Source organism: Hyalella azteca, unplaced genomic scaffold (assembly GCF_000764305.2).
Source record: "Hyalella azteca isolate HAZT.00-mixed unplaced genomic scaffold, Hazt_2.0.2 contig15109, whole genome shotgun sequence".
NCBI classification, from domain to species: Eukaryota; Metazoa; Arthropoda; class Malacostraca; order Amphipoda; family Hyalellidae; genus Hyalella; species Hyalella azteca.
The window spans coordinates 1-25,546 of NW_025944972.1; the positions used below are offsets into that span (position 1 = coordinate 1).

General features: G+C 40.0%; 1 protein-coding gene across 1 annotated transcript in view; it reads left to right on the top strand.

The window, feature by feature from the left end:
• Positions 1–256: 256 nt before the first annotated feature.
• Positions 257–25,546, top strand: part of LOC108682645 (adenomatous polyposis coli homolog) — a gene marked incomplete at its 5' end in the record, with an annotated part of 52,197 nt that continues 26,907 nt past the window's right edge. Inside the window, 4 exons of the mRNA XM_018171849.2 lie at positions 257–339; positions 10,644–11,226; positions 11,879–12,037; positions 12,432–12,546. Of these exons, the coding sequence (XP_018027338.2) occupies positions 257–339; positions 10,644–11,226; positions 11,879–12,037; positions 12,432–12,546 (940 nt within the window). The remainder of the gene's footprint in view (positions 340–10,643; positions 11,227–11,878; positions 12,038–12,431; positions 12,547–25,546) is intronic.

Sequence of the window (25,546 nt, forward strand, 5' to 3'; positions counted from 1 at the left end):
TCTCCGGTGGATTATAACACTTATGATGTCAAGAGTGCAAATGATAGTAAAATAATAGTAGTAATCAGTGTAGACGGAAATTGAATAGACTACGGGCGCAAGCTGAAACCTCATTGAACACAAACTTCCCGACACAACTATAGTTAGTTATGAATTAAACATTCATACGTGAATATTTGAAGTAAATACGAATCTCTTGGCAATATCTCGTGTGAATTTCAAAGTTTTAACTGCAAGCTTGTGAAAAGTGAACAAGATATTACGAAATTCAATCGGAAAAAATTGAGGTCCTCTGGAGTACTTCACTTGTCGACACTTCATGCATCTGTATCTCAACTGGTGAGTCTCAATTGGCGGCCCCCGGCTTAGCTTGTTACATTTTTGTTAACAGTTAGTATAAGTTAAAACTACTTGAACGCTTATTGTTCTAGTGATAACTCTGCCCTTTATTTAAATTATTAATTGACAAATTGAAGAATAGGTTCAATTGAAGTCTGTTTTGAATTGAAAAACAAAATGAACCTGAGTAGCAACAAGCGAAGAAAAACGAAAAGAATGAAAACATTATTAAATAATTCAACGGAGCAAGGAAACCAATTACAGTGTAGAGCAGACAAATCTGAGTAGCATTAGCAATAGATAACTCTGCACTGCAATGAAAGGAATCGAGATTTGAATGAGACTCAAAATTGGAACAGTATGGGAGTAAATTTAACAAATAGGAAAATTTACTGAATAATGTTGAGAGGTATAAATTGGTTACAAATAAAAAAAGGGGGGTAGAAAAGACAAGTTGTACATCAACCAAAAATTGGTTAGGGGGTAAAATTAAAAACAATGAAAAGTAATCGTTGAGTAGGAATAGCGCCAAGAAAATAAATAAGATGGATCAATTTGAAGATAGCAAGAAGAAGCCTTCAGCATTTAGAAACAATTGATTAACAAAATAATTATACAGTAAACTGAATAAACTAAATTAGTCGAGGGTCAACGGAAGCTTCTTCCTGACGGGCAACTGTGGCGCCTCGCCATCGACCTGCTCACGACCCTCGGGTCTCCCCTCATTGACTGGCGCTCGTTTTCCCTCGCTATTATTAGCTTATCAACCACAGCTTATCAAGCTTTGCCTTTACCCGTTATTTTATAGTAATTGGTCAATGGTCATCATTGGATGTATCTCTTTGGAAATTCTTTTTTCGTGTCTATGGATAGGACAAACAACATCCTAGAGTTTAATGCCTCCTCGAAAAATTCTTGGACGCGAAGAGTGGATGAATCTGAAACGGATTTTAGCTTCCTTGTGCTAAAGCTGGTTGCCTGGCTACTTAAGGTGTATCCAACTGAACAATGAACTTAATACCTCGCTGCTTCCCTAACAAAATTTAGAGCCGGGCGTGACTCTGAAATAGAGAATGCCTAGACTCTGGGAGCAAGCAAATCAGCTTCTCTATGTCCGCTTTTCGGTCAACTTTCCGATCCCAAGTCACACAGCTACGAGAGTCTGGTCCCGGCTATGGCGACCGCTGAGCGGTTCTTATGAGGTTCGTCCCCGTATCCGGGGCAGCAAGCAAATCAGCTTCTCTATGTCCGCTTTTCGGTCAACTTTCCGAACCCAAGTCACACAGCTACGAGAGTCTGGTCCCGGCTATGGCGACCGCTGAGCGGTTCTTATGAGGTTCGTCCCCGTATCCGGGGCAGCTCTGGCCGAACCAACCAATGAAAAAAATTGCCTTCCTGTTTCTGTAACTCACTGAATACAAAGAGGATACTTGAAAAATTCAGAATAGTGGGTAATAATGCTCGTGGAAAAAACATTTTTCCCTCACAAGCGAAGAAACTGCAAGAAGTTATCGAGAATTAACTTATTGTGAACCGAACAATAACAGTGTTGCATAATCTCTGCTATGATGAAAGTTTCCAAATCGATATATACCAAAGCATTGAAAAATGGACGAAAAATTGAACGACGACGCACTCCTCCACCACGACAATGCACCCGCGTATGGCGCTTGCATACAAGAGCTTATATGCTACTCGAATTTCTATGGGAAATCATTTAGCATCCACCTTATAGCCGACTAAGCCCTCTCCGACGTTTTTTATTTCCAAACCTCAAAAAAGCATGGAAAGGTACCAGTTTCTAGCAAATGAAGCGGGAAAAAAAAGCTGTGAAAACATGGTTCAAATCGCATGCTATTTCACACAGATGGACTTCTTGGTTTCACCATTCACTGAAGTGTATCGACCTAGCTAAAGCATATGTATGAAGATAAACCTTATGACTTTGATCGTTTTTTCGAACTGTTGTTTTTCCACGAATTTTTGGGTTTCCTCCTCGCTTATATAGTTTTGCTGATGCTGACAAGCTCGTACATGAATAGGTTTCTGCCCACTGCCTTCTGCATGGAGGTTTCTGCCCACTGCCTTCCGTTCGAGGTTTGAAGTGCACTCTCTGGGCGGCTTGCAGGCGCGGTAGGCTTGGCCAAGACAACTATCAGGAGACTACTATAAAGTCGGCAAGGCGATTCTAACTAGTCACTGATTTCGATCCAGTGGCTAAGCACACCCAGAATAGCTCTAACCCAATTATGGCGAGTCTGCCGCGGAGGCTGAATTATACCCCAAATTTTGTTAGTGTTGGGTGTATCCAACTCAACAATGAACTTGATAATGATCTCGCTACTTAGGTTATCCAACTGAACAACAATGAAGTCAATAGCTACTTGGGTTTATCTGAAAAATGAGCTGAATAGCTCGCTACTTGAAGTTTATCCAACTGAAACAAATCTAAACTCGTAAGCAACCTGCTACTGACGGAGGTAATGTTTACGCTGTTAGTTGACATGAAAATGATGTCTGACCTCCGACTGCAATACGCATGGCGCTTAACATCTTGCCTATCATATCCTGAAACGACCTTACTCCTGCTCTCTGCATGTTGGTGTTTCTGGTCCTATGATATTTATACTATCGCTTCTTTGTTTTGAATTGTGTTGCATGCTGTATCTTCTTTTACTTTTTTCCGTTCATAACTTGTAATTCGTTTTCATTAATTGACCGTGTTATTTTAGTTCGTTTTTCTATTCATTCGCTCACTCTGCATATTGACATTTTTAAACATGCAAACTTTTCACGCGCTTTTCATAATTTTTATACTGAACTCTAGTATTTTACACTGTCGATGCTTCGTGCTTTCTTATCGTTTCATTTACTTCTCAGAATATTACTATTCCCATTTGAGATGCGTTCCCAATTATCGCATCATTCCTCTTCCAAATTTGTTCACCCCATTTCCTGACCATGCGAAATTGCTCGTGCTGCAGTACATGTTCTACATACTCAAGAACACTAAGTCAATTTGAAAGATAGCATGTGAATAAATTCAGTTGATATATATTCAGGTATTAAATTAGTAGAGTAGGACCAGTTTTTATTCAGGTGGAAATATCATTATAACAATTCGAATTTTTACTTATCGTAGTCGATAACGTGTTAACTTCCTACTCTGGTACGAATAGCATTACAAAAGGAATTCTTTTTACTTCATTTTTCCTTGAGATATTTTCCGGAATTGATAAACAAAGATTCATTTCAACCAATGGGCCAAAATCATTATAGATCGCTAGTTGGCGTAAATCAATTGGGAATAGCATTAGGAAGAACGTTCATCGGTTCTGAGGTCTGGAGCTGCACTTGTTTTGATCATTCAGAAGAGAACTAAAGCTGAAATTAAAGACGTTCGTTGCGTTCAGCGCTCGAGATCCGCTTCACTTCACTGCGCGTATGTCAAGAATCTCGCACTGAAGTCTGCAATGCTGACCTTGCCAGTTGAGCGAGCTTGTCTAGCTCAGCCATTTTCGGGGCTTCGAATTGACCCGCAAAAGTCTTCTAAAAATTGCTATTATCCGCATAGCATATCGTTATTCGCAATGTTGTCTGATGGCGTAAGTTACAAGAAAGTTCTGGAAGATCAGCCGGATTTATTTATCCTTCTCCTTTGCTAATCCAAGAAAAGTACGGTTAAACTTGAAGGTTTGTCCAGTTGTACCAGGAAACCATATTTACATGAAAAAATGTTGACAGTTTTTACCGTCTTATGCAGGAACAATCAATTGAGTGAAATAAAATTTAAAACGAATAAGTGTGCATGTGTGTATTGTGCATCCTGGTAGTGACAACTTTCGAAGGAATCGACAAATAAGTAAATCAAACCGCTAATGAATCACGAGAAAGCAGTAAATCTGAAAGAAATGCTCACAAAAGGATTATTGGGCTGTAGCAAGAAAATTCCAATAACACAATAAATAGTATAAGATTTGTATAAGAACTTAGAAGTTTAACAGTAATGGAAGCTCCAATTCCAACACTTTTCTATTATATCGGCATACGTGGTGAGATGTTTGTTCAGCGCGTTCATAAAAGCACTAGCAGACATAGTCGTAGGAGACTGGCACATGTCAAGGAAATCTTACCTCAAAAAGAAGAAAAGCTCACAAGGCGTAAGTTTTTAGACTTTCTTGTCTGCGCTTAATGGAATCCAATATCCATAACTTATTTGGTTTATAAATTTTGAGACGAGTCAACAGTCAAACATGGGTTTGCGACTAATTAATGTTCACACGTATGATGAAATTCCAATTGCTCCTCCTAGTTTATTCTTAGAGTCAAACATCAATACTTTTTTCACTTTCAATTGAAGTTACTTTCGTTGACTGGGTGAACTAGATGTTTTACCGCTCCGCGTCTTAGATATAAGTTGCCGAGCGACTTATATATCTTATATATATCTTATCTTATATATATTATATTTAACCCCCGAGGGATCATTGAGTTACACGTAATACACTCAAAGTAAACTATTGCGGTATTATTGCTAGAGAATATCGAGGCTGTGATTATGACCACTGAAAAGGCTCCGTTTGATGCTTTTTTCGTTTTAGTAACTTGCGAAATTAAAATACGATCATCACCTGTAACCTAAATTATAGTTTGGCAGTTTCATATGAAAATTATAATACGAATTCAGGGTCTTTCTGTAATTGTTATATTCTCCACACCCATTTTGCTGACTTGTAAATCGTTCAGTCACGCTATTAGCGCAAACGTAGCACGACCTTAATTCATACATGCACTATGGATATAAAATTAAGTAACACATTAGAATTCATGCTCTGATGATATTCATACGTCTATCACATAAGTCAGTTGAAATTCTCAACATTATAGACTAGTCTGAATTGATTGAAGATTTTATCCACTGTTCGTATATTGTACGCGTTGAGCTGATCGCAAGCGGTCTCTGGAAGCATGGCCAAATGTTGAATAGATATCGAGTGTGTGCATCGACTGTAATTAAAGAGAATCTGCAATTTATTAGTGGGCGGGTTAATGTTGCGGTTGTTTTTACTCGTAATTATAGGGAACGGATGGATCTGCTACTAGTCGCATAGTTGTGTGCTCCTCTTCAACCATTTGTTGTTATTGCGAGTGATGTATTCGTTTAATTTCTCATACAAATCTCACTTGAATTTTGAGAAGAACGTGACTAGAAGGTGAAGCTCTAAGTTAGTACAGTCTTGATTGCAGGCTCGGCCTAATGGTCACGCTATTACGGTAGTGCAAGCCCAATGCCCATCCCGGTCTCCGGGCAGAGTTTCCTTGTATAACTCCGAATACTCGTTGTCAGACTTCGCCGCAGTCTCGACACTAGTCAAGTTAGAGAGATCGAACTTCTCGACACTAGTCTTAGTTAGTGGGATCGAACTTCGGTCACTAATTCTAGAGACTTCTTTGTGGCCTATCGTGTGAGCGTTTCCAGAGCTTCCCCTCCCACTGCTTGACATCCTTCTTGAACGGAACTTTTCCCTCATCCTGCCGCTTCCTTTCCGCCTAACTGTGTTCTATGTCCCCTCTGGACCACCGGACCTCCTCCCCTCGTCCCGTCAGTCAGCTGAGGGAAGCTCGTATCGACCGGCACCCTCATTGGCGCGCTATGAGAGGGTCTCCCTTCTGCTCCCTCCCACGAACAATTATTTAGTGATTTTTACGGAATCCCCATTAATGAATTTATTGGTGTTATTGCCAGCAAGTTGCTTTCAGTTACATCAGTCATCGCTATATTTGAGAGCAGACTTGAGCGCTAGTGTTGGGATACACGAGCCAAGTGTCGCGCAGCAGCGTGACGATTTTAGCTGCTTTTACGTGTGTCACGGTTTAAGAACCATTCGTTTATCGACTGAAGAGTGCATGCGCTTTATCCTATATCCCTTGATAGCGTTTTCCTTGACTTTTATTTCTGGTTTCTGTGATTAAGCGCATTCACAACGCACATTCCAAATCAATTTTCCCCTCATGATAACAGTTCAGTCGAATGCCATTAACTTACTTTTATTTCTAGTATTTGCCTTCAGTCTGTCCCCATTATATTCGTAGAAGGCTTCGTTACGCGGCGAAGTCTCAAGTTCAAAAATATATGCAGAAAGGATACATAATTAAAACCATCATGTTAGCCTTCTGTCAAAGAGGATTTGCGGAGCATTGCATTTGCTTAATATTCCACTAACTCAAATTGTTTATAAGTTTTTTTTTTTGCATTTAAATCTGTTATTAAGGGACTTCGAAAACTCAATTATTTAAACGCTCATATTTTTTCACATTTTTCCTCGAATTATTTACAAGGATACTCCGTTTTAGTTTATCACAATTGTTCCAAATCCACTGTATCTTCATGATTGACTGCACGGATAAAAGTTCTAATGCTTTGACGTCTCATTTGTTCTCGGATTGTTCACTATCCATTTATTTTTTCAAGCAGGTTTCATTGAAGACCAGAGAATTTGTTTTATTCGTAATTTTCTTATTAGTTTTTTCAATATATCGAACAATATTTTTAGTTATATCGAAAAATATTGTTCGATATATTGAAAAAACTAATAAGAAAATTGCGAATAAAACAAATTCTCTGGTATTCAATGAAACCTGCTTGAAAGAAGAAATTCTGCCAACCTATACTAATTATCCATTTATTTATGCACATTTCTGTTCACATATACGAATACATAAATGAGCTTACGATTCAAGGTAGCCAGACAAGCTTCTATCTTCAGAACGTTCTCCTCACACGCAAGGTCGTTGTAATCGAGTCCATGTAATCGCGCAATAGATTATCACGAATCACGAACCCACGAAGCTAATGCAAAGATCAATTTAGTTGTTCTTCGCATTTATTAAGCAAATTCCAGGGTAGAATGAGCGGAAGAGAAGCGATAATGAATAATTGAGTAATATGAGCTGCGTAGGGATAACCACTGTCTCGTCGAATTTATTGAAGGGGCGAAGTTTACATTTCTGATGCCAGTGACTAGTTGATATTCGTCATCGTGACGCATATGTAGTAAAACTGATTGTTTATCTTTCGCGTTTATGGCTGTTCTGTAACGCCTCAAATTGCATATGCAAATCGCTCATTAAAAGATATGAAAACAATCGATATGTGGCATTTTTTATTATATATCTGCAATTGGTTATTAATTTCTTTATTTTTTTCATGTTTGCAGATTTTAATTCAGTAACTTTTAAAATATCGGACAATATAGAAAATTAGAGCTACGTGGCGTACATGTGAGTCAACACTACTGGGGCCATACTTTCAAAACTGGCTAAGTGAACGTAAGTATACTTACGCTCTATTTTCTTGTCTATGATTGGTGGATTTTGTTTGAAAGGCCGTCAATGATTGGCTGTCTTAACTTTTTTGAAAGTATGGGCCATGGATGGTGTGTCTATGTGAATATTCGTGTTTAATAACCTTAATAGTTCAGATAAATAAAAACACATTCGCATGGACAAAACCAAGCGAAACAACTGAAATAGGAATAATGAACCACAATGGTCAGTTGATATGAATGTACTCTGATATTTATGCGAGTGTTACAATTTATTTATGAAGTCACCTGTTTTATTTCGTATACTGAATACCGTCGGAGTTGGCATCATAAACAAAAATTACCCACATCGATTGGAGTGGCAATTATACGTGACAGTAAACCTCTCTGCCCATTTAAATCGTATTTTCTCATCCAAGCATAAATAAGGTTTTTTTTTGTCGTATATTTAATGGCATCTTGTTATTAAAGCTCTTGGCCTTTGCTTCTATTATAGTGGGTTTATTCAGACGATCATGTCGATTGTGTGTAAATCATCAAATAACACATGTATCTGTTTTGACGTGCTTAGCCGCGAATGTCCATTGATGACTCACAGGCGCAGCTTAGTGCCACATGTGCCTAGTACGCCACATAGTGCCACATGTGCCTAGTACGCCACATAGTGCCACACATGGTTGAACTAGTATGAGGTTGACCCATGAGAAGCCCATTTTTGCGGATGTAGTTCGTTGTTCGCATGTGACGTCACTGATCTCAGTGACGTCACGGACATTAACCAATCACCGAAATGCGATCAAACCAATCAACCAATCCGCCATGGGAATGACGGGTTTGTTTACGTTTCTTGATCTACGTGACGTAACAAGAAAGCTGAATTGAAAGACGGAACTTCTCGTGGGTCAACCTTATATAGTTCAACCATGGGTCAACCTTATATAATTCAACCATGTATCAACCTTATATAGTTCAACTATAGGTCAACCTTATATAGTTCAACTATAGTTCAACCTTATATAGTTCAACCATAGTGCCACACATACGCTTATGGCAGCCATGCAGCGGCACCACAAAGCCACGTCCGGATCCAGTTATCAGTTATCACGGTCTGTGATGCATCGCCGAGTGATGACCGCTCATGCAGCTTGTATTCAGCTCGTCTTTTCCGGTGCGTGAATGCGGACGTTGTGTTAACAATAGGAGTATAAACGTCGCCTTTACGTCATTGTAATTACTGTTTCAAATTCCAAAGGATGCACAATAAATAAGAAATAAAAATCAGTGCCGTTGTTTCATGAAATTCCTATTTGTATTATTGAACTTAATTTTTTCTGGTAAGATTTTTGAAAGTAATTATGGAATTATAAATTATGCTGATAAATAAATTTTTTAATTATAAATTATGCTGATAAATAAATTTACGCAATTGTTCCCTACCATTCCAATTATCGCACGGAATTCTTGATGAATGCCGGCATCCGTGAGCTTACTATAATGGTTTATCCTCAACTGAACGATCGAGCTGCCAGTGCAGTTGTGCGACTCTCAGTTCTATGCTTGGTCGTTGTTGAATGTCAAACCACACGCGAGATTGTGTCTCTTGGCGTTACAATTTTTCTCTATTTTGGGTAACTCGTATCTGGATTATTTATATAACAGTTACGTTGCTGCTATAAATATTCATACCTTATAATTCGTATTTGAAGTAGAAATTTCATGTGGTGATGCTGAGGCACTTAACTGCTTTATATTGCATAGTTTCATGCTATCGATTAATTATTATACCGAATGCTTGCCTCGATAATTATTAATCGATGAGGCTGATCGTGCTGATGGAATGTTGTCTACACTTGATTTTACCAGAATGAATGGCGATTTTAAAAACTGCAAATATCTTTCTCGTTCCCCATTTTGAGCCTTGTTTGTACGCCTTTATTTGATTTATTGAACAGAAATGAGTCATAAAACCATGCAAGCAATCCGTTAGTTAGTTCTTATGATTGCGCTAGAAGTGCATTGTATGATTTACTATGGATATAAATTGAAGAAACACCTGTGATTGATATTGAGTGCTCTATTATCAGTAATCTTATCTGAAGATTTCGGGCTGTGATTACGACGTACAGCTTATGACGAACACAGTTCCTGCCTGTCGTGCTGCCGCCAGACTCTGTGTTGAATATTCTTCAGTTCCGCTCACAAGCAGTGCCATCGACACCGAGCTCTTGTTCTCATGTCCTTTTAGAATAATATTGAAGTGTCGGCATTAGAGAAATAGGCCCATGGCCTGTTGCTAATTCTTGTACTTTCGTGACTTGATTCACAAGGGATCCGGCCTGTGGAACCTGATCTTTCTTTACATAACTGACGATTGATTGAGATAGCTGCTGGACTTATTGCCTGGTCCGTAAGTTCTTTTGACTTGCATTGTGACTTGAAAGCTCATAAAATTCTAAAAGTTGATTAAGATTTAGTGACAAGTTCTTCTGCGGTGTTGGCTCCACGAATTTCACACAGATTCCTTGAACGAACAAGTGCGTTCTTTCAAATGCGATGTTTTGCATTACTATAATTTCAATGCGAATGTGTAAATTTAGAGATTTTTTTTACCGGTTTTGGGACTAATGGGAGCTACGGAGTAATTACCTGAATTAACTATCGTATCTGTGCGTAGTTGCTTTAAAATATTTCCCTCTATCGTCTTCACCTTTCCTCGGATCAGTAAAAGTTGACCCTAACTCTCGTATTTCTCAGAAGAGTTGTCCTTTCGCATTTCAAGTTTTCTAATTCTGACTTGAACATTCTAAAAGAAAACTACATTCTTTGGTAAACCATTACTTTTGTGCAGATTGTCACTCTGAGCATTTGCGCACTTGCATAATGTAGGCAGTAATTATTTATTATCGTCTAATACTTCAGCTTTGAATTTAGTCAGGTTTTCTTATCTCTCTGTAACGTATTTCCTCTTTTCTGTTGCAGAACCAAGCAGCGGCCCAGCTTCGCGCCCCCACACTCCTGAATTGCTCGATAAAAACGGGCAAGAACGACACGACCCTGCAGCGGCGACAACACTCTATAACTCTCCCATCGTGTACAGGAATTGCAATAGCAGAAATATATCAGAGTCTTCTTCTGATTTTGGACCCGAGGATTTGTCCTTACAAGAATGTGATTCCAGAAACACAGTGAAAGACGAGTCAAATTTTACATATAAACAGAAAATTGCAGGAGACCAAGCAAACCCACAGCGGTCCTTTGAAGACCAAACAAAAGTGGGATTTTTTGCAAACAAACCACATTTTGTTGAAGAAAAATTCACTGACGGTCACTTGAATAACGTCGGTCGTGAACAAAGCTCAATTGAAAGCCGAGCTCAAGTTGAGATCGAGAATTCGAGTCGAGCTGAGACCGAGAACTCAAGTTCTCTCGACAGGCAGGAGAAGGAAGAGCAGGAGAAAGCCCTCGAACTGCACATCCAGCAGCAGATCCTGCGACACCAGCAGGAGTTCCAGCGGCACCATCACAAGCGCCAGTTGTCTGCTGGAGGATCATCTTCGACCAGGTTCTTAACATCATTTTAATTTTTTCTGATATTATTATTTTTCTTATTATTATCATTTTTATTTTTTCTGATATTATTTTCGGATATATTAGCACTCCAACCTACACATTGGACACTCATTTAAAATTTATGATGTTGCTGATAAATCTTTTGTCACAGAATTGCTGCGGTTAATAGTTGCTAGATCCATGTCGGTAATGAATCACTATTTTCATACCAGAAATCAGTTCACGCCCTGTAGGATATAATTTCCATGATCAATATGATGATTAGCTGCTAGTATTTTTTTGATCCGGCTGATTTATAGACGTTGTATTGAATATATTATACCAAAAATTTCCGCGCGTGGTTAAAATTTTGTTCCGGTCTGTACAGATTATTCAAATTGTACCACTTAAAGAAAATAGCTAGCGCATGTGTATTTTGGGAAATAGAATTGGCGTGCATTGATTTGTGTGTACAGTATATATCGTCTTCGAGATATTGGAAGTAAATCACCACGTGTAAATTTAATTGGACCTCATCCTTTTGATGTTGCATTTGACCTCATTCGTTTGATGTATTGAATTTCTGAAAACAATTTTTTTTATCTTTTCGCCGCGCTTAACGTAATATGTCACTGCAGGATTCATAACATAATATGTCACTGCAGGACTCAGAGACGGCCTATAGAGCGCGCGTGGCGGTCTCTGTCTAGACCCTCCTTGCCTGCACCACGCGCCAGCAACGCTGAGCTGCGCCAGCTCACTGACTTCGCTCTTGATGATCCCGCTGAGATAGCTGCCTTCATTGCCACCCTCAGGAAGGAACGGTCAGCGCTGTAATTAGTGATTGCATTTTTACGACAAACTCTCTGTTTACTACGTCAATTACGTCGTGATTTCTATTTAGTACGATAACAGCGGCGTGGTATAATGCAGTTTTTACGTCTTATCTTATTTCTACTTCTTCTTTAGTTAATATGAAGTTAGTGTTATAAGTGCATGTTACTAAATAACATAATTTTCGTGGCTATTAACAAAGCACCATGTGGTGTGATTGCAGGTCCCTATACGTGAATAGCGTTTCTAATGCGGTGAGAATAGTGGTGTGGTATGTTGTATCATATTTCTACTGTTTCTTCAGTTAATATGAAAATCAATGTACGTTACTGAATAATATAATTGTCATGGCTATTAACAAAGCAACACGTGGTGTGGTTGCAGGTCCCGACTGTTACAAGAGATCGAGAGCGAGGAGTCTGAGCGTGGCCTCTACAACGAGCAACTCGACGCCCTCACCGACCGTCTCGCCGAGCTCGCTGCTGCCGGCAGACATCAGGTACGTTGAGGCCATGGTTGAACTAAAAATATATTATATAGTATTATGCAGATGCTCTTATTCGTGCACATTTTCTAGCAAATTTATTATCCATGCACGCATTTCCGTAACACTTGTTGTGCATGTTTAGAATTTTACAATTTAAAATATTTCCACAATTTTTAGCGTTTTCATTTCACTTATTTTTAGCGCATTTTCTCATTTATGGAAAAAAAACGCTATTGTCGTCGTCATGTCCATGGTTGAACTATACAAGGTTGACCCACGAGGATTCCCGTCTTTCAGTTAAGATTTCTTCTTACGTCACTGAGATCGAGAAACTTTAACAATCCCTTCATTCCCATGACGGATTGGTTGACTGGTTTGATCGCATTTCGGTAATTGGTTAATGCCCGTGACGTCACTGAGATCAGTGACGTCACAGGCGAACAACGAACTACATCCGCAAAAATGAGCTTCTCATGGGCCAACCTTATACTAGTTCAACCATGCGTTAAAGCTGTTCAAGCTGCAATCAGAGATATGAGTGTATTATTGTCCAAGTAGCGATGCACTTTTTTATTTCTATGTGTAAGTAATACTGACCGAGTTTGGCCCGGTAAAAGGGCGTGTCAGTGCTACGTTCGTTCTCTGCTCGTGATGTGGGTAAGAAAGTGTTTCACTATTTGGAGAAGGTGATCAAATTATGTTTATGAGTGTTGTGCTTACTTGTGGCTTTTCATAATAAAGCCTTTGTTATGATTTTGTTTGAGATCAGCATCGAAATTCGACGGCGCGGACATGCATTGCCAACTATACTGTCTTGCTTTAGTGACTTCATGTTTGCATTATTATAATATTTCAATAACACCGGTTAATTTATTTGTGCAATAGTTTCAGTTATTTCGATAATATGTTATTGTGGATTAATTTTTACTTTGACATCGCTTGGCCATCGCCCATATCTGACGGACGTCAGTCGAAACTTATTCCGCTAATTATCACGGTAATGGTTTGGTCCCAGTAATTGATTCTACGTCGTTTAATTTTCTTACGACAGTTTCCCATCGAGGGCGTGACGTTAGCGCTATCAGAGCGCTTGTTTGCTCACCGATTTGCGAAATGCTTTGCCAAGCAAACAGAGTGTCTGTCTGACGCTCAGATGTCCCCCCGAAGACAGTATATTTCTGACGCGCCTCTTAAGCGTATTAATTTTAGTTCAGTCATCCCGAGAAGCTTCCTCTTAACTTGCGACGTCGTGTAGTCAATTCACTATACGAGTTATATTAATTGGTTGGTGTCGAATTGATTTAAGTAAGAACTTTTATTTAATTAACCCTGTAAATATAATTATAAATTTTTGTTTACCTATTTCAGTATTTCAAGGCTCTTTTTTTCGGACAATGTGCGTCTATATACCCGTAATTTATTTGGATGGAATATTTATTATTTTCTACTTTCGTCGGTATGCTTTATTCATATAAGAAAAACGAATGCTAGCCAATGATGTTTGATGTCCCTAGCACTATTGCATCGCTTCGTGATGTCGCTATTCATTTACGCGCAGCAAGTCGACTGTTCTTTGACTGTTTTAAACGTGCATGGTAACAGCTACACTGCATATCTTACAGATTCATTTTGAATGCTATGGTTAGGCAGTAAAACGCATCGTATATATATCCTTCTGAAAGTGGACAGCATCCACTAGCGCAGTTGCTGCGGTTTTAACGGCACAAGTAACTGGAATTTCTGCTACACTGCTACCTCTTACGACACATTAAGGCAGTTCAACGCCGGGTTTCATCTTCAATGTAACAATGTAGTAACACTTCACTAGTTGTTAATTAGCTTTACTACTTAAAGAACGAATATTATTTAGTCAAACTGAAATTTTTGTTTAATTTTTCTATGAAAACGTCTTTAGAGAACAGCTACAGCTATTACAGTTGCATAAGCAGCACTGCGACAAGTCGTGCTGCGCGCTGACGCGGTGTGACCACAGCATCGCTCATTAGGACGACGAGCGGTTAGTTAGTCGTGACAGCCGTGGCCGCTGGCTCGCTAGCTCCCGTGCAACTAACACCTTAGCTCTTCACACTTTCTTAGCACAAGTATAAGTGTATTTTATATAACGCGAGCTTAAAATTTCTTAAGAGTCGATCTTAGATCTGTTTGTGTAGTGAAGGGAACACTAGTTATCCGGAGTTTAGATACGAATAGCTTTATAATACGGCTAATGTATCTGCTGAAAAAGAATGTCGAAAAGTTAAGGTCAACTGATGCAACTAGCTGCTCAGGAATTGATTCAGCAGATTAATATGTTTCGAAATCCGCGCCCAGAGGTCACTGCAATGCGGCTGCTGTGTTACGCAGCGTCAGGGCATTGAAAATGCCCACACTTGCACTGAGGCCGGGATTACGTCACGCGCGGTCACTAACATTCCTCGCATACATGCCTGCTTTTTTTTTGTCTGTCGTGAATGCCGTGCGAGGAGAAAGTTAGTTGCGTTTTTTCTATGTTAAAGATGAAAGATCTTTTTATGATCTTTGAGAATATTTAATTTTTCATCTTCCCCTCTCAAGTGTAGTTCATTGCGTTCCTTTTTCAATTTCTTTTGGAAATTTTCATGCAATATTCGTTTTCATCGTATTATTCTTATCCTCTTCCTGCGGGCCTTCACTCATTCTTTTTATCTTCTTTCTCTTCTAAATTACTCTCAAATTACTCTTCCATTACTTCATCCCTATTTCAATATCTGCTCTCCTGATCCATCTTTATCCTCTCTCTCAACATCTTTTTTACCCTTACACCCCTCCCCCCCGCGTCGCCGTCTACTGAGTGCAGTTACCCTCACGCGGCTCGCGTCTCGCTGCCTCTCATGTGTTCAGTGTGTGCCTGGCTGTTGTGGCGGAAGGTGGTGTCGTGTTCTGTGCTTTCTATCTGCTAATTTTCTTGTTATTATAATTCGTTAGCAAAATTCTCAGGCATTTTGGTCCTATGAACGTAATGGACGATTTTATTTATGAAGTGTACCATCTCATGACGAGCATTGTGTTGGCGATTAGTTCGGTGATCGCTTCTTTGTTACGACGCGGCTGCTTGCCTCCCAGAAAACATGGGACTGTGCTAATCTTTATTCATTTAGAAAATGTTTTAACATGGCATCCATTGCCGCTCTAGTAATTTTATCTCGTTAATTCTCACTCGTTAAAATTAATGTTATGCCTTGATGTCACGCTGATATTGTGACGTCACGCCTTATTGTCACGCTGATATTGTGACGTCACGCCTTAGTGTCACGCTGATATTGTGACGTCACGCCTTAGTGTCACGCTGATATTGTGACGTCACGCCTTAGTGTCACGCTGATATTGTGACGTCACGCCTTGTTATTACTATTGTTTATGTTCACTTATTTTTACTATTTAGTCTTGCTACAATCATAGTCTTGCTCCCTTATAATCATACTCCACACATACATACGAGTCTATCATAGTTATTATAATGGTTAAATCCTCACTCAACGTTTTTCAATTAAACATTGGAATTAATTTGTGAGCTTCCGCATTTAATCTTCACGAATGCTGAAACCGGTATTATTATTATTATTATTATTATAATGTGGTCATTTTCCCACCTACGAACTTCACTGCTAACTCTGCCCTTGCGTGCCTGCAATATTAGTGTTGGGTTTAGTGCTCCTGTGATGTGGGGCCAGAAGGCTGCCTTGTTTGCTCTAGCGAGGTCTTTGATGAACCCACTGCCAATATTTGATAATCTTCGTCGTGCATCAAATGTACGAGACACGCCTCTGAGGTCGAGGCAAAACAAACGCAAGAACTGACGATGCTGTGGCATATCTATAGAGTCGGGGTCTGGCTTATCAATTCAGCAGGCCCATGTTGGACCACATGCTAAACGGAACCATGTTTGCCCAATGTTCAGCAGGCCCATGTTAGATCTCATGCTAAACGGAACCATGTTTGTCCAATGTTCAGTGGGCCACGTTGGACCACATGCTAAACGGAACCATGTTTTCCCAATGTTCAGTGGGCCACGTTGGACCACATGCTAAACGGAACCATGTTTGTCCAATGTTCAGTGGGACCAAGTTGGACCACATGCTAAACGGAACCATGTTTGCCCAATATTCAGTGGGCCCACGTTGGGCCACATGCTAAACGGAACCATGTATGCCCAATGTTCACTGGGTCAACGTTAGGTAACATATTGACGGTGAAACGCAAGACGCTGGAATGCGTAAGATTTTCGATGCTACGCGTGGTTGCACTGCTTATATAGAAGCTGTATCATTGCCTATGCCTTCGCGAGACGGACTAATTTCTTTGGCTGGAATTTCACAATACAGTGCCTCCGTATCCGAAAGCATAGCTCTGTGTTACGCAGTGTCGCCATATGACGGGTTGCTGCCTGCGTTACGTCGCCGTTCTCTTGGCAGCTGTTGCCTCGCCTTGACAGCTGTTGCCTCGCCTTGACAGCTGTCAGTCTCTCGGAAAACCTGTGTGGTTATTTTGTCCTAGCGTTTCTGTCGATATTTGCGTTTCGGTGCTGTAACCGCAGTGTGTTTTGGAATATAATTATTGTAAAGAACACGAGTCTAGTATTTTTAATTGTTAACTTGCCGAAATGTGTCACATTTTTTAGTAATCTTTCTGGTCGAGGATTGATTACGGATTTACGGAAGTGCAAAATGCAGTGGTATGTTGGTTGATATCTATTATTGGCGCGTGCGGGGCTTATCAATTTATTTGCTCTCTCCTTTCTGATCCTTTCTGAAATGGAGAAGACTTCCAAGTCTGATGCTAGCGAATTAATTTGTTAATTATTTCCCGTAATTCCAAGTCTCAAACTTCAATCCTACTTGAAATGCAAGCGTCGTGAAAGGTGCTGCCCTAAACTAACTGATAATTTCTTATTTCTCTAAATAGGTGCGGGTATCAAATGGAAATGATATGGTAGTTTTAAACCTTCCTGCCACCGTTGCTTCGCCGGTGTAAAGTGAATGAAAGGATCATAAGTATATGCACGGCATTCATTTTTTGCTCATTGGTTAGTACATGACTTAGTTTTTGGTCTCTTTGCCTGTGGTTCCTCCTGTGGCGCCAGGAATATCAATAAATAGCCTTACCATTATCCGACGCTATTGATCTTCTACGAGAAATTATAGTGTCGTTAATTAACCCTACACCGTCACATGAACGAGCTTTACGAGGAACTATTGCTAGGGTATAGCAGCTAGGATGGCAGCACCCTGTATAATGGAGCATTTCGCACCAAGTTCAATGTGTAGGGTTCTTAGAAAATGTATCCCATTAAGCCCTAATTATTTCAATAAAAATCGGAATAGGATTGGACTGGCAAACTGTGAAATTTACCCTATTGCCCTTGCACTGAAGCCTTTCAAAAAGCTAAAGTGATAAGGTCTTCAACATATTTTTATCACTAGATAATGAAAGTAATTTTTTTCGAAACAAAAACCTAATGCGCATATAGGAAGTGTTAAAAAATTGTATCAGTATTTAGGAAAAAACTATAAGATGTCACATTCCAGTCAAATATTAATCCTATCACTCGCACTCGCTCTTAATCTCATGCAACTCGTCTCACGGGTCAGGTCTCAATGGAATTCGTGAAGACTATTCATTAGCGAGCGTCATAAAGAAGGCGTGTCTTACCGATAAATATTTGGCCTTCTTTAATTATTGCCGAACACAGAAGGCAATTGTTCGTAACAGGGAAATGTGTATCTTATTTGGCGTCGCTTGAGAAAAGCGCAAACTTCTCCATGATTTATTATTCGAATTTAAGTTGAACGGTGTTACCTGGCATATGGTGAGCTCCTGATCGGATTCATAGAAGACAGAACTGAGGTTGGCAAGGTCGACTTCAATACTACCATTCAAGAGGCGGTATAAATTGAATTAAGTAGTCCGAGGGAACCTCATTTCTCTAACTGGTCTACATTGCAGACCGATTAGTCCGCTATCTACCGACTGTAACTCTATATTCGCTTAACCTGTTAGTGTGAATAGCGTTGACAACGGTTAAAATGTCTGTCGACAGAAGCTTGCAATGTGTCGATAAGTTTTTGGTTGTTTTTTTAATACTGAAATATTGCTATTTGAGAGCAACAAATTGTCAAAAAAATACAAATGAAATGAAAGGCGCTTCAAAAAATCACCAAGCAATGCCATCGAAATTGTGAAGTTCAGATGTGGCAAAATGGCTTTATATTACTATATTTCTCAAGTAGACATTTTTATTAAGGTAACCCGGGCAGTCGCAATGTCTTAATCAATCTCAGGGTACTTATACCTTATGCCGAAAAAAAATCTGATTGACCGCCTAAAAGACACAAAATCGACCTTCAAGTTTGAAACTTGTGCGATAAAGAATAGGCCAAATTCACTCCCGAAGCCAGCAACGGCAATGTAAAGTTACCGGCTTGAGACCGTGAAGCTAAGTAATGGCTTTGCAACTAAATTCTAATAATTATTATCAGGGCTTTTTTCTTTTATTGGGCTCGTGGTATTTAGATTCTCCTACTTACTATTTTCAATGACGTATTACTTATATAATAAATTGTAATTGCTAACAGCTCAGTTGTATAGTTACATTATTTTAACTTTATTCTCCAGCTGATGTCCCAAACCACGGGGTGTGCATTCAACTTGGCGGCGGTGCCACGGATTTATTATCGTTGAATTATTGTTGTATTACAGCGGAAGTTCCAGTATTCGTCACTGTTTGTAAATTTGTGATTCTCATGCTTCGTATCTTTCGCATCTTTTCTCGTTATTTTGTTAATGCTCACGGTAGTTAAAAATTACTTCCTCATAGCTACATTAAAAATTTTGATACGATGATCTTGCATTACGCAATCCATGCACGTCCTAATTAGAAATAGAAGTTATTTGAAAAAACTCCTAAATTTAGTTGTAAAATATGGATCGCAATCCATGCACGTCCTAATTAGAAATAGAAGTTCTTTGAAAAAACTCCTACATTTAGTTGTAAAATATGGATCATAAAATACCAGGTTTTATTATCAGTGCTACTCATTGGAATTTTTAACTCCAGACGAACAAGTTTCACATTAAAGACAGAGTTTGACGTATGCCCTTGCATCACGAGTTTCTCGTCCCTGTCGAGGACATGCGTATATTTAGCGACATCTGCCCTGACGCGGTATTTGCTACGTCTGCATGCGTCTGCCAAGGTCGGCTGCCTGTCAAGTTCATCACAAGGCACTTGAAACTCACACTAAAAACCATATGTTGCATTCCATTCTTCTGGTCATGTCGGTCACGAGTCTGTGATGTTTTCATTGATAGCTTCTATTTAATTGGTTTGAACTATTTGTGGACAAATTTGTCATCTCTATGATTGATTTATTCATTTGCTGCATCTTGTTCTGTATTTATTGTGTGCTTTTTACTCTCCGAAAAGAATGGACGAAATAGAAGAAATCAAAAGTAGTTCCAGTTTATCTTTAATATCACAATTTTGAACAATCTTTTGATGCCTCAATGTCAACAACTTTCTCGAATGACGAGATATTTCGATAAGTTAATAATTCTTAATCTAAATTTTCGAATTAGTTTTGTTTGGATTTGTGAAATGAATCTCCTGCATCATCGAAACAATATTATGTATGGGTAAGGTATAAGCGTGGCATCACCAGCAATGATGACAGCTAGCGAGAATTTTGTTAATTGCTCGAACTCGCCTCGTGCCCGCAAGCAGAGATATGGAGACAAAATATCGACCCTCAACCATACCAAAGTCGAGGAATCCGGTAGAAGTTGTCGCGCAAACTTCCACTCATCTATGTCATCCCTCAGTAGTCCTGTATCCCGCGCCAGCAGAATAGGGGCAGACTACGAAATTTTGGGGGTACGCAGCCGCGATAGCTCAACATCTGTTGTTCACGAAAGTACCACTACGTTGGCTGAATCTGCTAACGCCGTTGATAAAAATTCTGATCGAACAAGAGGCCATGACAGTCCTCCGTTACCTATCAAGCGTTCTGGTGGCACGTCTGTCAAACGTCACAGCTCGCACAGGTCTACAGGCTCTGAGGGCAGTGGTAGAAGAATTAAAGTTAGACAGTCGCCAGCGGCAGCTACTTCTTCCCATGTCAATCGGAGTTCAGAGACTTCTAAAATCCGTATTAGCCACGATTGTGAACCGCCAAGTCGAAGTAATGGTATTATTGAAATGGATCATAGCACTAAAAAGGGACGACCAGCGTTTCGTGATCAAGATGCCTACTCCCGGAACATCATTTCAACGTCACCATCGCAAGAACCTTCATTTATCGACTCGGCCTTTGGAGCTGGCGCAGCACTGCTTAGATTAGTGATGCCAAAACCTAAAAGGTTATCCAGCAGTCCACGTGTGGAACCTTTAACTTCTCAACACATAATTTCGACTTCTCCTCAAAAGGAAGTACCGCCTTGGATGCAAGAGGGCCCTCCTCTTCGAAGAGCACCCACTCCTCCTGGTGTCAGTCTGTTCGACAACATCTCTGTCCGGAGTGTGGGCAGCAGTCTTGCTGGTCACACGTATGAGATGGTAAACTTTCATTCTGCAACTGAAACACCGACACTGCCTCTCTTATTTCCCATAAATCGTGAGGATGATCAGCAAACGCTTCTTCGGCCAGCTATGGATTGCGATGCCATCGCTGATGCCATCTGCATATCGCATCCTTCTTCGAGAAAAACTTCCATACGCCGCAAGAAAATCAAATCAAAAAGTAGAGGGACTCTCACTGATGAAAACATTCGTGATCTCAGCATCGCTCTGAGTTCGCACGCTCTTGATAAAAATAATCACGTTCAGACTTTAACACCTGATGACGCCATCGCCGACATGCAACGGGGCTGCATTTACTACGTGTCGAACGAAGGAATCGCTGTACCTGACAGTGTCTACTCCATTCCGTGTCCCTCCCCCGCGGAATCCCCATGTCCTACCCCTCCGCAGAGAATTACATCGCTTTATTTTGAACTAAGTGTATCTTCTAAAATTCCCGGCGAGTGCAACTCGGGTAAAATAATGACTGATTCTCCATGTAAACTCCCCCCTACGAACGAAGTCGAAAAGTGCACAAGTGACAGTAGAAATGTACGTGAACCAAGTGCGAAAACTATACTGTGTCAGAATACAGCTTCCCCAGACTTGGGACAAACTTCCTCTAGCATATGCAGTGTTTTTGGAGAGACGCTTGAGAATCGTCTTTCGTCATCTAACATGCAGCCACCAGAAGTATATAGCGACACATTGAAAAGTGAAGGACCTAATCATCCTGTGTACACGTCGACTCCTGCTTGTCTCGCTATGTATCCCAGTTCGGCCGAGGAACGTAGACGACTCAGGATGGGAACGAGAAGAGGCTGGTCTTTTCCTGTTCAACGTTTGCATGCCAACGCAACGTCGCCTCGTGAACCTTCGTCCTCGTGCATTGCACTCAGTGCTGCGTGCATCTCAACTCCATTCAACATTCAAAAAGCCAACAAAGACGATTTTTTAAACAGCAAACTTGCCAGATTGACCCAAAAACAAGTCGCTCGGAAGCTTGATAGATCGCAGTCTCTTGTGGACCCTGTTGAAGATTTTAAAAGATTTAGACCTAATATTCCAGCGGTCGGTGGTCCTTCTCTGCGTCAATCTTATGTCCAGGTAATTAATTTACTTGCTACTTATCTATTGCAAGTCTTTATTTCCTTTATAATGCAGTATAAATATCTCCTTGTTGACTATAGGGTTTCGTTTTAACCCCCACCGCCGTATGTCACTCTCCGGAAACACAACTTTCAATTTAAATTATACGTAAACTATTGAGTGTAGCAACCTGAGGACGTTTGTACGCAACAGAGAACCTTTTAAAGTTAAACTTTCAACTTAAATTATACGTAAACTATTGAGTGTAGCAACCTGAGGACGTTTGTACGCAGTAGAGAACAGAGAACATTTTAAAGTTGTCGTACGTGGCGGCAACCATCAGTGCAAGTCACTTGGCGCTCAACAGAACCTATCCTTTTTGGGAAGTATAGGCATGTGAAAATATTGCTCCGGTTACTCATATCAGGCGGTAGAGGGTTAAAGCCTGAATTTCAGCAACGGCTCATTAACAGCAATAGGCACTGGAGACAGGATAAGTTAGCCTTGAACTTTGTTTTTGACTTAAGGTTTTAGATCAGATATATTTGAAATTGTTATAAGGCTAGCCTATATTCCATTAAAAATGAGGCTCAGCGAAAAGGTACAAAATTCAACGATCGTCTGCGATAAATAAATTAGTGCAAAATTTAATGTATCAACATACGGTCTCCGACATACGGTATCATCGTTTCTTCCTTCATGTGCCTATCCGCGGTCGTGACGTATTTCGCGGTACCCACAAAGTTTAATGAATGCATCCGCGACGAAGCGGGCGTGGGCGCGGCAGCGGGGCTTGGCCACAGCCGCGGATATGCGCTCGCCAACTGACGGTGCACTGTGCATCGTGTGACTGTACCTGGCGCTGGTGTACATGATAGACGTGCTGATGGCTGTACTTGGTACTGGTGTACATGATAGACGTGCTGATGGCTGTACCTGGTACTGGTATAACTAACAGACGCGTTGTTGGCTGTGCATGATGCTGGTATACCTGACAGACGCGTGCTGGTATAACTGACAGACGTGCTAAAAAGATGTTACCTCCATAGCCGTTAAGCAGGCATGACATGCAGTCACTGCCTATCAGCGACTTCTCGCACGCTGCAGTTCACGACTTAGCGACATTTGTTCTCCTAGCGCGAGTTGTAACTTTCTAGCTCTTTCGACGTTTAGTCTCGTGCCTGTGCTGATTTAGGGAACTGCATTCCTTCTGTTCACTATTAATTCTTACATGTTAATCTTTGCATCGTTCATTCGTCGGATGAATTAGTAGTTTATTACAGTTTTTTGTGTTTTGATTGGAGTCCTCTGGCCGCTGTATACCGTGTAGACGACGGCGTTAGAAATTAAATATTTAAATATATATGCTATCCTCAGTTCATGATCATTATTTTGTTCATGTGAATTCGTTTAATTTTTAGACGGGGGTGTTCGTTATTCCTTCACAGAAGAAGAGATGCCAGGAACGCGCGTGCTCCGACTTAGGCTATTCTCACAGTTGTGACGTAACTAGAGTTCGTTCATTTTTTAAAGGGTTGTCATCATCAAAACGCTCGTCATGAGCCTCTCGTGTGTACTAGTATGAGCTAGACTAACTGCAAATAGTTTGACTTAGTTGAGCAGCGGTGCATACAAGGTTTGCTGCCAACTTGCCCGCTCTTCTTCTTGTTCATGTTGGCGAGGTTTAACGAAAATTTTCTCCCTAATTGGCTTATCGACTCATTCATGCCTCAACAATGACTATTGAATTTGATAATTTTCCTTAAACAAAATAATGGATAATCACCTTAATCATCGATGTTTTTTACTGACGCATAACGCATTGAATATCATTAATTCAACTGCATTAATGGCCAGGAGGCAATTGTTCAGTGTTGCACAAGAAGACTGGTACGTACTATCACTCGATACTCTACCACTCCATCGATAATTAGTCATAGTTTTTCACCATTGTGTGCTCGCCTCAAATAAAAATCTGTGTACACTACGGAAGAAAACAATCATGCAGTTCACTTAGTGCAGTGTTTACACTTGAGAGGTTGGCAGAGGGAGCGTCGAAGCACTTGTCCAACAACGCTCAGGCCTTCTTAAACCAGAAAAAAGCGGAGTTTATACCCATAAACTAATAATCTAATCAGAGAGAATTTGACTCGTTGGTCACTTTGATCATCATTGTCTTTGTGTATTTAGTGAAGAATTTGCTTGTGCAAGCCCTTGTCACTCAGCAAGCATTGACGGCTCTAACTCGTTAACAGAACCTCAAGTTTTGTCCGAATATTTACCTATAACTTTCCATCGAGTAAGAGACCATTTTTATTGCGAAAAGGAATTTGACTTGGCTTGTCTCGTCGCACAATTGGAAAAACGTCGCGTGTAATTATATGATAGGTTGGTCGAATCAATAATTTAAATTCGCGTAGTTTAATCTTCTACTTCGAAAGTTTCGGTACTCACTGTCTCTGCACAAAACATAATTAATTTGCTCGACCTCCATTTGCGATATGATCACTAAAATAACTCAATCGTTAGATAAGAATAAGCATTATTATGAATAACAAGGTGGTGGCTGTTGCGAAATTCCTGATCGTACGTGTTGATGTTGGGAATTGAGACGAGCAAAATGTCAACGGGGTACTTGTTTACAGAAAAATTATTCGGCTTAAAAACACCCTGACAAATTTCGTGCTTTTTCTTTTTCGGTTTCTTTACACTGTCTCAATCAAAATATTTTTATTTTATTTAGAGCTTGAAGGCAAGTTCTTTCTGGCTCCCTGAAGAATTTATGCGTGCAACTATGAACAAATAATAGAGGTTCCGCGTTAAAATATTTGGCAAAGCTTCTTGTAGTGATGCAATCTGAACGCGCTCTACCGTGGTCCTTTCTCTGCTGCCTAGTTAATGCTGAACTGACTTGAGTCGATGTATTGTCGGTTAGCTAGAAAGTCAACATCAACAAGAAAAAATATTGCGGCTGCCTTATTACATATAATTTAAGATAATTATTTTTGACTATTATCATAAAAATAAATATTAAATTTAATGAATATATTTGAAAGACCGGTTCACCTGATCGTATTTTCTTCTTTTTCTAAATTTTCGTGTCTGTTCCCATGATATGAATTTTACTGGTGATGTATTTTCTAGATATTTTATTCCATAACTTGAAAAATTCACATTTTTAGCGCATTTTCTCATTTATGAAAAAAATGCACTATTGTGCTCGTCATGTCCGTCCGTCTGTCTTTCCGTCCATGACTTCACGTTTTCGTCGACGAGAAAATGCGCTCTCTGTCACTCACTGCAGCGAGTACTGAGTTATATATTTGTAAA